We start from the raw sequence: 12,685 nt of genomic DNA, 5'->3' as shown, positions 1-12,685 counted from the left end.
GGATTTGCGAACTGATCAGCTTGCGGTGGTCTATATTGCTGCTGAGGAGCTTGTGGCCTATACTAATTCTAAGCACCTTGATTTCCACCCCAAGAAACGTTTGTGTGGTTCCTCCAGCTGGGATTATAAGTGTTCCCATACTGATTTGTCTGGCCCCGATTTGCATTACCCACAAAACATATAGACTCCGAATTTGCTGGGCATAGATCACTCGTGTGGCCCTCTCCACACACTTCACAAAATAACTGAACATGTTGCACTGACTGAGCTTGTTGCTTATTAATAACCAAGGTCATCTTATTGACTTGGTTGGCTAATGTGGAAAACTACACTGATAATGCAGAAACAGCGTCTAACCCGAGGACCCCTGCAGATTTTTGAACTATGTGTCCATCTCTCCTTGCCAGTCAGGATTACTTTTGGAGAATTTGTTCAATAATGCATAAATTTTATCAAAGCTTTTCTCCAACACTTGACATCCAGCTACAGCGTCCACCATAATTTGTTTCTCTAGATGTAGCCCTTCTGTGAAGTTATGAGCCAACTCTTCATTTGTCTGGTTGTGATGAGGACAATCTATAAGCAGCCCCTTGAACCTCTCCCAAGCTGAATATAAAGACTCACCCAATTTTTGTTTAAAAACGACTATATCACTTTTGATCTTTGCAGTTTTGCCTGAAGGTAAAAGAATTAGTCGGTCCGCCTTCAACCACTGCTTTGCTTCGCCTAACTGAGAAAACAGGAACAATGTGAGCCTCACATAGTCTGGAGTGACTCCGTTAGTGATATAAGTATCACTAATCTCCAAGAAATTGAGAATGTGTTGTTGTGGATCCTCGTGTGGAAGACCCATAAACTGCCCATTTGCATGTAGCAACTGGATCATGCTCTGTTTTAGCTCAAAGTGCCCGGTGATTCTGGGCCTCACAATACTAGAGGTGATATTAGCAATGCTAGGCATCGCCACCTCCTGAATAGCCATATGTTGCTCATCTACCATGTTCATAGGTAATTGAACAAGTGTCTGAAGATTATATGTGTCCCTTGCTTCTCTCAACCTGCTTTGAAATGTTCTCTCAGGTTTTGGGTCAAAGCCTTGAAGTCTATCTTGGCTCCTGACCATTTGCATTCAATTGAAGTTCCTAAGAGTAGAGCAACCAATAAGAAACGTTAGACTTGACAAAATAAACAACTAAGGTAAAAGCTAGTAAAGTAGTCAATATTCAAGTTCCCGGCAACGCCGCCAAAAAATTATTACTCCCAAAGGCACATGCAAGCATACGTGGTCGTACAAGTAATATAATGATAAGAAGAGTATCGAACCCATAGAGACTTGTGTTAACTACCTACTAATTTCACCAAAATTATTATTCAATCGAGTCAACAAGAGTTGAATTATGTGATTATAACTAAGCCATGAATGTCACAAGTAATTAGTTAATCAAGCAGAAAATGGTTATTGAGAATTCAATAGAAATAAACATTCCAAGGTTGTGATCGATTTACCAATCCTATTGTGTTCTAATTAACTCTCCCTTTCATACAATTCGCTCATGGTTGCTAAATAATTGAGTAATTGCTCTCGTAGCATTCTCCCGAGTTACTACTCGCCTATTCAAAATAGATTAATGCCTATTTTCCTAGGGAATCAATCTATTAAGAACGCATTAAGATTATGATATTTAATTAAGCACGGTGACTAGGTATATTCCTATCCTAACCACAAATCTCCCACCCTCCCCCATAGTTAAGATCATGCCCTCTTCAATTCTTCTCTAATCTAGACGTAGCTTTCCCAAGCATAGCATAGATAGTAAATAAAACCTAACTATTGGCCAGACAACTAAGCAATTAATCACAGAATTGAAGAAACAACCATATATTAGCGAACTATAATCAATGTAAAGTCAACTTCGAAGAACAATATTCATGGCTAAATCACAACGGCAGAACTTATGGGTTTTAGCCACTTATAATAAAGTTAAACAATTTCACAAGTGTTTGAATAATTGAAAATACTGAAAGATGAAAAAAAACTGAGAATCCTTGCTCCTGAGTGTTCTGTGTAATGTTCTCTCCTCCAAATAATGTCCCCCCCCCCCAAAGAAAAATAGGTTTAGAACCCCTTTTATACATGTTGGGGACGTGTAGGGTTGAAATAATCAAGTCCCAGTCGAATTAGGACAAACTTCGCCCTTGGGCGTCACGCTTTGCGCCTTGCACGAAGCTGGACACTGAACTTCTTAGCCTGCTGTCAATGGCGTTTTGGTTGGTTCCTGGGCACCAAACTTTTTTCACTTTTGTGCTCTGCTGCCCTTGGCATTTTGGTTGGTGTCTGGCGCGAACCTGGGCACCAAACTCGTACTTCCTCCAAATTCTTCTGTTTTTACTTCAATTTGCATGCAAACTTTCCAAATCACTTCCAATTGACTCCTACATATAAAAATACCACATTATAATAAATAATTACATTACACATACTAAACCCATAAAATATGAGTCAAATGAGAGGCGATATGCACATAAATATACATACTTTAGGCCGAATATCATTGGACTTGTCAGATAGTTCTCTCACGTGTTTATCTTTCCATCTTCAGATATGTTCGAGTTGTGCTTGCTGGGTACGGATTGCGACTATGTGACTAGGTGGTGCACGGTGTGGCTGGTTGGTCAAATAGCTTGTACTGGATGAGATGAGATGAGATGAGATCATTGGACCTAGAATTAGTGCGACTGGACTTGGATAATGTATGTCTGGACAAGAATGTTGTTGATCAGCTTAGAGCTGGGGGTTGGTTCTTGTCGGGAGAGAGAACTCCATGGCTTATTGCTTAGGTGAGTGGTTATGAGTTTCCACACGTTTCTTGCATCATTAGCAGTGTTGTGAAGGTTTAGAATAAGGTTTTATTTGATGTGAGGTTATTTACCGGTACCGAATTTGGTAATGGGCAGCTATTGTGGTCGGAGATGTTGCTATGGGCATATGAACGATAGGTTACGTTGTGTTGCTATACCTTGTAAATGTATAGAATCGAGTCTTAGGAGGAGTCCTGGATATTGAAATTTAGTTCTAAGGCTTATTGATTAAGGTTGAAGGAATAATCTTCAGTCGAGATAGTGTTGACGGGATTACGTGGATTGAGGTGACGTGGGATCACCCCTGGGTATGTGCATGATGGAGTTTATTCAGTGATTTGTTGGCTCTAGAGCGACTCTTGGTGCATTCGAGGACGGACATTTGTTTAAGAGGGGGAGAATGTAACAACCCGACTGGTCGTTGTGAGCTTTAGCGTTCCGTTCGGTGTTTTGAGATATTGAGTAGCTTTATATGATGTATCATGAATTGCGTGTATGGTTGTTTTGGTGTTCGAGAGGTTCAGAGTTTATTTGGAAAAGAAATTCTCAATTTGGACGTTTTAAGTTGGAAGAGTTGACCGAGATTTGATTTTTGTGAAAACGACACCGGAACAGTATTTTGATGGTTCCATTAGGTTCATATGGTGATTTTGGATTTAGCATATGCCTAGAATCGGCTTCAGAGGTTCCTAGGTTGATTTCGATCGTTTTGCCGAAAGTTGGCAATTTGGAGGTTTAAAATTTTTCTAAGTTTAACCATGGGTTGACTTTATGGCCATCGGATTCAGATATTGGTTTTGGGACTTGAAATAGGTACGTTTCTTCATTTGGAATTTGTGTGCAAAGTTTGGTATCATTCTGAGCTGGTTTGGTAGGAATCAGACGCTTGGTTGTGATTTTAGAAGTTCTTGAGTTTCAATGCGATTTTTATGTGTTTTGGTGTTCAATTCATGGTTCCGGATATTATTTTGGTGTTTTAAGCTCGCGGGCGAGTTCATATGATATTTATAGACTTGTGTGGATGTTTAGTGTGAAGCCCCGGGGGTTCGGGTGAGTTTCGAACACGTTTCGGAGTGATTTGAGTGAGTTTCACATTTGCTGGTTTTGGGCTGATGCTGCAGGTCTCGCAAATGCAAGATCATGTTCGCATTTGCGAGGTTGGCTGGTGCTGGCGTGTTCTATTTTGCAAACATTTTGATCGCATTTGTGATGGGGCTATTGGGCAGGGGTGACCGCAATTGCAGGGGTCGTTTTGCGAAGGGGCTTGTCTTCACATTTACGAAGATTGTGTCACTTTTGCAACATTCCCTAGGCTACTGAGGCGTCGCTTTTGCGATGCTTTTGTCGCATTTGCGTACCCCTGGTTGCAAATGCGACATCTGCGTTTGGTTTAAAGGGTGGGATTTCGGGACTTAGTTTTATTTTATCACATTTTGATCCCTAGACTCGATGGGAGGCGATCTTAGGAGGGAACTACAATGCTATTGGGTAAGTGATTTTGACTCAATTTTGATATTATAACATGATTATTTATGAATTTTAACATATAATCCATGAGATTTGAAGAGAATTTTTGGGGAGTTTTGACTATGTGTTGAAAAATAAAAATTTGGGATTTGAGAATCGATTTGGATTCGGATTTGAAAACCAAACACATATTTGGACTCATGGGGTTATGAATAATCAAGATCTACCCTTCGACTCGAATTTTGACCGAGCGGGTCTGGGATTGACTTTTGTTGAATTTTTGAGAAAAGTGTAAAGATCTTAACTTTATTAATTAAAATTGATTTCTCTCGCAATGCTTGATATTATTAAGTTATTTTGGCTAGATTTGAGCCGAGCGGAGGTGAATTTTAAAGGAAAAGCATTTTTGGAGTACTGATTGGGGGCTTTTGAGGTAAGTATCTTGCCTAATCTTGTGTGAGAAAAATTACCCCTTAGGAATTTGGCTTAATTGCTTATTTGCAATATGTTTGAACGACGTGTACACGAGGTGACGAGTGTGTACACGATCGTATGTATGATTTATGATCGGATGTGACCCGAGGTTGTTCTTATTGCCTTGTTTGGATTGAGAGATCTCTGCATTACGCGTATTAACTTGGTTGATTACTTGAGCTTATCTTCCATGCTAGAGATCATGTTTTGGTTTTATATTTTCTTAATTGGCCAAGCTGGGCGTTTGTGAGATTGTTGCTATTTGGGTTAGCCGAATTCATGTTTATATGTTGAACACCCATTCACATTCCCTTATTGATTTTTCCTTGTGCACTTCGTTGGCAGATTGTGAGTTTTTGTCTTGATGACAATTGTGGCATATTGTGTTATTATGATTATGGCACATGTAGACTTGTTGGGCGGATTGTTCGAGTGTTTGCACGGAGTTTCTGTCGTGCTATTGTTATTGTTGATATTGCACATATGGCGAGACAAGACGGGTTATATCGGATGTAGTAAGACAAGGTGGGATAATTGTTAATACAGGTGTGGCGAGACAAGGAAGGCATTTACTTTATTGTTGCGCACGCGGTGAGATAAGGATGGTATTGTGGGATGTTGTATGATTGCATGGGGTCGTTGTATTGATTATGTTTGTGTGGTGGTGAAAAGGGGGTATTCTCGATTGTGCTTATAACTTCTTTATGTGTGACATGAATTTTTACGTGCTTCTATGTGTGGTTTCTAACCTGCCAATCTATGTTTCTGTTGTTACTTGATGATTTGGTTGTCAAAATAGATTTACCTATGTGGAGTAGATATCTCATATTCTATTGAGTTGTTGGAAGCGTAACGGATTGAAATAAAAAGAAAGTTGTTATCATCTATTACTTTATTTGATTCTTGATAAATTCCTCTTGAACATGTTATTGGTAACTGATACGGGTATGATACACATTGTGGCACGAGGTCTTTGTCATGCGGGTATGGTATATGTTGTGGCACGGGGTCTTTGTCGTGCGAAGTTGATTGATAACGTGGGTACGAGGTACCCTATGTGTGCGATTCTATTAAATGACTTGTTGTTGGAACTGAGTCTTTACTTGTATTAAGTTGTTATCGCCTATTTTGACGAGTTTACATTAATTGCCTTATTTATACTTTATGTTGTTAGCTATTGATATATTGCACAGGTTTTGTCTAATGAGTGTCTTGACTACTCCACCGAGGTTAGTCTTGATACTTACTGGGTACCGATTGTTGTGTACTCATACTACGCTTTTGCACATTCTTTGTGCAAAATCCAGGTTCTTCGGATCGGGTTGATCGTTAGGTGACGTACGAGCACCAGTTGGAGACTTCAAGGTATCCATGTTGTCCCATTCGCAGGCCTCAAAATCACAATCTTTACTTTATTCTCTACTGTTTATGTATTCCAAACAATATTGTCCTATTCGAGACTTGTTATGTATTCATGAAGAGCTTATGACTCAGTATTACCGGGTTTTGAGAAATTGCTTATTGTATCCACGTTTGGCAGTTTTAATATATTTCTCAGTTTTTATTAAGTTAATAGTTGTTGTAATCTGATTAACATCGTTATGTGATAGGCTTACCTAGTCTTAGAAACTAGGTGTCATCACGACCCCTACGGTGAAATTTTGGATCGTGACAAGATGTGTGTTCAAATTCTGATGTTTTAATCTTAATTAAGATGTTCAAATGTATATTCAGAATCAGTGTCTTAATCTTTAAAAAAAACAAATGAGGTCATTTTACCACTGCGATATCCATCATAGTGTTTTCACTAGCATGCAAAATTCTTAGTTACTTAAAAAAATTAAACATTTTCAAATTTAATTCTAAAAGATGCATTTGTTATACAAAAATTAAGCTAAGTTCAACGCATAGTACTGTAAAAGTAATTCAAGTAAAGCTCAAGATCAGATCGAAACTCGTTTAATACGAGTCATACTCAAATGTTGTTTCACATTTACAATACATGCATGCATATATACATAGGACATAGGGACATGCTTAAATCATCAAAAGGAATAGAGGCCAGACTTCCATTTGTTCAATATTATCACCTTCCGGTTCAAGTGCTGCCTGTTCCGATGAGGCTGAAAGGTACGATAAGGGTCGAGTATCTTGGTTTCATGAGTGATCTCTCCTACCTGTATACCAAGCTTATCAACGGAGACAAGACATAGCTAGCTAGAGAGGAAGGAAACAAAAGCGCAGCTTTTTAAAATTAAAACTGAGTATACAAAAGGTTTGTGTGCCATATCCTCAGAGTTATGTTCTGGAAGGTCGGGGTGGTAGCTCATTTTCAAATCTCAGCGTCTTTCTTTGCTTGTTCTCAGCAGTTCTTCCCTCGAGCTAGTTAATTGAATGGACTAGGTCAGCCACGGCCATCTACTGACAGGGTTGTCAAGAGATAGGCCTTCCGAGGTGCTTGCACGAATAATATGAGTCTTAACTGATGTGAGAAAACAGTTCACATCTTCCACTCCTAAACGGGTTTTCTATTTTAATTTTATTAATTTTATTTTTTGCTACTATTTTATATTTTGTTGTTAAGACGTATAGATTTTTACATCTAGCTGTAAATATTTTACTTCCAGGTGTTAATTCTATTCCTGACATTTTCCAGTATAATACTAATGATTTATCTATATTCCTATCATTTATTGCTATTGAATAATTGGCACTTATTATGAATTTGAATTTTTGATATATGAGATTTCCTTTTATTGCACTTATTATGCTTTTCATCCTTATTTACATCTCCTGTATTTATTTCTACATTTTTTATTTTTTCTATATTTTCTAAGAGTTCTGTATACGTTTCACTTATTTCACTTGATTCTGACTTTTGGTCATTTATATTGTTATCTATTTCTTCAATTCTATCTATTTCATCAATTCTGGGAATTTCTTCTGGTTGTAATATTTGTTTAAATTTATTTATCTCATCTGTTAATTCTATTTCTTTATTTTTCTCTCTTTGCTTGTTTTCATATAGTGCTTTTAACATGTTTAATTCTTTTTCTAATGCTATAATTTTTGTGTTTTTAGTTTCTTCTAATTGTTGTATTTCCCTGTTTGCTTGATTTTTAATAATTTCTATTTCTTTTTTCTTATCAATTTCTTCATTTTCTTTACTTATTCTCGTCATAGCTGTTAAACTATCTTCTAATCTTGCTGTTTCTTTTTCTATCATTAGGTATAATTGGTCTCCTATCTTTTTATATCTTCTGTCTAAATTTGAAAATATTATTTTTATTTTCAATCCATCTTGATTTTCATATGTTTTTTCGTCTATGGCAAATTCTTCTTTGTTCATTTTTAATCTATAGCTCTGATACCATTTTTAGTGTCCTTTCTTTATTTTTAGTGTCCTTTCTATTTTTATTTAATTTCATTTATAATTTAGTCAAATGTAAAAGCTTTTTCATAATATTCTCTTTGTAGTGGAATTAGTCTAATTATTTCTTTTAAGCTTTCTAATATATATTCTATATATTCTATATCTTGGGTTCTTTGATATTCTTCTATATTAGTTTTTACTAGATTTGTTAGTAATTTTATACTGTCGGTAGTTTGTTTCACGAATGATCTAGCTGTACAATTGTAGTGTTGCTGATTTGCAACCAGACAAGATCAGTAGAGAAGGAGAGAGTAGGGGTGGAAAGAATAAAAAGGACAGGAAAAAGAAGGCTGGCAGATAGAAGAAGTCAAGGCTGAGACTAGGACAAAAGTACATCAACCGTATCAAGTACCAAGTAGAAGAAAAAAATTAGAGCAGGATTATACCTTGGCAGAAGATTTTGTCCTCTGTTAGTTCTTTCACCTCTTTCATTAGTTCGTTCAGTTCTTTCACCTCTTTCATTAGTTCGTTTGCAAGAGGCACTGAACTAGTCCCATGTTGGCTGAGCACATATATACAGATTGAAGATCCTCGACAGAAAAAAGAATGAGAAAAGGCATAGAGGAAATGTGAAGAAGAGAATTCGCAGCAGCAGCAGCAGAAACTGAGTTCGCGGAACCAATAGAACAAGAAGTGGTAAGACACATTCAAAAAGTACCTTTGACGATTTAGAAAAAGGGGTAAATTAAAGTTTTCAGGAGAAAAGAAACAAATTACGAGAGCGCTCCACTGTGAAATATAAATACATTAATTTTAGTATGAAGCTTCATTTCTTATGTGTCTTAACTCAAATTTCAAAGTGAGATGGTTTTTGTTCTTTCTTCTTTTTTTTCCTTCATCATAATACAGAAAAAGCGAATGAAAAATCAAGAAAACATCCAGCAGAGAAATAACACATGCAGAAGATGGGATATGCAGATCTGAGTACTAATAACCCACCAGAACCATGGTATGCATTAGCAGATAGATAGAAGGGACCAAAACTAACTGTATCGTTACATGCATTCTGACCTTGTGCTTGGCTTTTAGTCCACTTGTATGAACCATCTTTTTTTTGCTAAAGTTTCTTTTATAAGTTATCTGAAAAAGGAAAGGAACTAACTGCACCCAAAAGAGGTAAATATAGTTAGAGAAACCAAGTTAAGCAGCAATAAAGAGAAGCTAAGAGTTGTATTATACTCTATACCTTTTCTACACTCTAGTATTTTACGAGGACTGGCCTTATTTTCCCAACTTAAAGTTTGCTAAGCGCTCCGAATAAGTCTCACTGATGAAGTCCTTATCTGGAAATCTTTTCTGCTCTGAAGCAGTTCAAGGCACTTTGATATTCTGACTCTAAATCTCAGATTTGGGAATTGCAATCATAATCAGGAATAATCAAAGATTCAATACAGATGGTTTCTTAATCAGACAAGGGCTCCCTCACCATAAGATTTATTTTCAGCTGAAGGAATTCAAGTACATCTTCTCTCCCTTCCTTGAGAAGTAACTGTCTTAATTTTTCAAATGTCATCCTACCAGGACGCATTCCTTTCTCTATCATCTCTTCCATCAACACACAGGCCTTAGAAACATCAGCATTGTCGCACAGCCCATTAATAAATGCAGAAAAGGTGTGCATGCCTGGAACAAATTGCTTGCGTTTCATATATTTCCACACTTTATGAGCCATCTTCAGCTCATTCCTCTCGCAAAACATCTTAATCATCATAGTGTACGTGTCTGCATCAGGATCGAAAATTTTGAGCATCCTACGGAAAACCTTAAAAGCATCATCAGTCTCACCTCGAGCAATCAAGCCACTCAGAATGATATTGCAAGTCCTTGCGTTCGGGGTCACCCCCTTCAATTGCATGTCATTTAGAACCCTATAGATATTTTTGAATTTATTTACCTTACAGAAAGCACTAATTAGAGAATTATATACTGCTACATCAGCCTCAACTCCATTTTTTTCCATCTCAAGGAATGTATCTATCGCATCTTCAATCCGATTTTCCAGCCCATATGTATGAACTAAAACACTATAAATGAAAGATGTTGGCCTGCAACCGCTGAACTCCATCTCCTTGACAATTTCAACGGCCTTGTCGACCCTACCAGCCTTGCAAAGGATGTCAACCATGATCCCATAAGTCACAATATCAGCATTACAGCCCACCTCAATCATTTCCCTGTAAACTTCCCTTGCCTTAGGCAGATTGGGAGCCCTTCCCCACCCCTCAATCAATATGCTATAAGTTTTTAAATCAGGAACAAATTCATGTTTCTTACTATCAAAAATCTCCTGAGCTTTTCGCACATTTTTTGATTTACATAGAGCACTCAATAAGCCATTAAAAGCAGCCAGGTTAGAGGGCACATCGAACTTGTTCATGATATTGAAAGTGTAAACAGCTTCCTCTACTTTTTGCGCCCTAGCATATTTTCTCATGATTATGCAAAAAGTCTCAATATTAAGCATTCCCTTGGTTTTCATCTTATTTACAAGATCCCACATAATCTGATATTGCCTTATCTTGGCAAGAGATTCAATCATGATGTGGTAGGATCTCGTGCTATGTTCATAATTATGTTGCTTCCCAGCCCATTCAAATAAACGATACGCAAGCATTCCAGCATTCTCAAATCTCTTAAGGGCATCGTCAAGCATCTCTGATGAAATCCTAATCCCACTTTGGTCAAGCTCTGTGTCAAGGCCCAATTTTGGACAAGACATCATAATTTTACAAAGCCTATTCAGCGGATCGAGTTTGTCTTCCATTGATTCTTTAGAACTATACATTCGGGTAACAATCACCTTTCTACCCCACAATTTCTGATGAAGTTGGCGTAGCATGGTCCTCCTGTGAAAAGCAGATCACACTTTTACAGTATCTGGAAAAGTAGAAAGCAATGAGTAACTCATCTGATCTTTTGGGTTATTGGTATGTGAAAGTGTAACATCATTCTTTTGTTCACTTTCAGATCGAAGTAATACAATCAAGCCAATGATCTTCACACATGTCAAGAGAAGAAGAATAGAATTTCAACTATTTACAACTCAAATATGGACTACCTATTCGACTTAGGTATTTCTATGAGCAACGGGCAGTAGCAAACACCAGAAACTGTAATAATCCTTTTTTCCTCATTTGGCGCAGACTTGAGGGGAATGCTTACATTTAGAAAAGAAAAGAAAAATGTAAGTATTCCGCATAAGTGAGTAAGATTAGGCGATACTTCCTGGTACATGAAGGAGCATGCCATGCTCGAAAATCAAGTGAATATTCTTTAAAGGAATAAAATAAAAACAGTTTCTCACATCACTAAATACCCGGATTCCATACCAAAAACCTTCACCTTAATCTCAACAACTTGACTCTCTAGCTTATGATTTACAACATGTAAATTCAAGAAAACCCATTGAGACAACAGAAAGATCTATCAAATTTCCTTTCAAAGGACTCATCAAATCAAATTTCACAGAACAAAAGAATTCCTTCAAATTACAAAAACGGGTTGCAAGAACTGAATCAAAATTCATGTAAACCATATGGATAAATGTAGATACACACATGAATGCAACTTACCCATCAATTTCGCCGGAGAAAGAGGAAGCTAGGAGTTCGCCAGAGGAAGATGCAGGTAGGCTAAACTATACCCTAAGCTTAAATTTTCATAATTTGAATATCCAATAACCGTTAAAATAAAATAAAAATCCCTAAACATTTACAAAATGAGCAGGCGACCAGTGATTTCTACAGTGATAAAGAAGTTTGGCAAGGTCTAAAACTTGATTTCTATGTCGACCCACCAAAAAAAAAAAAAAAATCAAATACCCACATCCCCCACTGCCGTAGGTATCTAGAAAAAAGTTATGCTGTAATAAATTGAAATACTAAAGAACCTCAAAAGGGGTTATCATTGTAAAAAGAGAACAAACATTCCAAGGTGAAAGAAAATATGGGCGAACGAATGAGTTCAACTGAAGTGGGGTGGACAGGGGAGTGAAAGAAAAAGGAAAAGATAGAAGAAAAAGATGAAACAAACTGGTGGGAGAAGGGCTTACGTGTCTCATAGCGTTGCCCATGAATCTCCTGTCAATAAATATAAATTTACTAAAATAATATACTCCCTTTGTTATAAAATATTAAATTATAATGGATGTTAAAAACCACTTATGATTGTAACTCCTCATACATCCATAACCTCGCCATGATATTCCTCCATGATCTCAAATGTTTAATGTCATGTTTATGGCTTTTTTTGTATACTTCTATATAATACTATAAATAAAGGATGAGAAGTGATATTGTAGAGACTTAGAAAAATATTTGATGAAATAAGAAAATTCTCTCTTTCTCCTTTATATCTCTTGTCTATTTTCTTATTTTATATTGTTATTTTTAGCTTAGTTTTTTAACACGTTATCGGCCCGAGTCAGGTTGTTGCCTTCAAATTGAATTTGAT

General features: G+C 36.9%; 1 protein-coding gene and 1 non-coding gene across 6 annotated transcripts; one reads left to right on the top strand and one right to left on the bottom strand.

Moving 5' to 3' along the window:
• Window positions 1-557: 557 nt before the first annotated feature.
• Window positions 558-664, top strand: LOC142167658 (small nucleolar RNA R71). Its single transcript, XR_012697747.1, has one exon. It is a non-coding gene; the product is annotated as a small nucleolar RNA R71 (small nucleolar RNA).
• An 8,493-nt stretch (window positions 665-9,157) lies between these two features.
• LOC107785643 (pentatricopeptide repeat-containing protein At1g77360, mitochondrial) lies at window positions 9,158-12,307 on the bottom strand. 5 transcript variants are annotated; one of them, XR_001647917.2, is made up of 3 exons: window positions 11,806-12,307; window positions 9,420-11,110; window positions 9,158-9,334 (listed from the first exon to the last, which is right to left on the bottom strand). XR_001647917.2 is itself a non-coding variant. In XM_016606991.2 (2 exons), exon 2 carries the CDS (start codon window positions 11,070-11,072, stop codon window positions 9,636-9,638), a length of 1,437 nt encoding a protein of 478 aa, XP_016462477.2. In that variant the 5' UTR covers window positions 11,073-11,110; window positions 11,806-12,307; the 3' UTR covers window positions 9,158-9,635. The 5 variants fall into 5 exon arrangements, 2 of the variants coding, with proteins under 2 accessions (XP_016462477.2, XP_075082742.1); XR_001647919.2 differs by having other exon boundaries at window positions 9,420-11,079; window positions 11,806-12,305; XR_012697379.1 differs by lacking the exon at window positions 11,806-12,307 and adding an exon at window positions 11,292-11,763.
• Window positions 12,308-12,685: the final 378 nt, after the last annotated feature.

This window comes from Nicotiana tabacum, chromosome 12, assembly GCF_000715075.1.
Source record: "Nicotiana tabacum cultivar K326 chromosome 12, ASM71507v2, whole genome shotgun sequence".
Taxonomy (NCBI): Eukaryota; Viridiplantae; Streptophyta; class Magnoliopsida; order Solanales; family Solanaceae; genus Nicotiana; species Nicotiana tabacum.
Note: the sequence above shows the minus strand (reverse complement) of the source record. Positions and strands in the feature narration are given on the sequence as shown.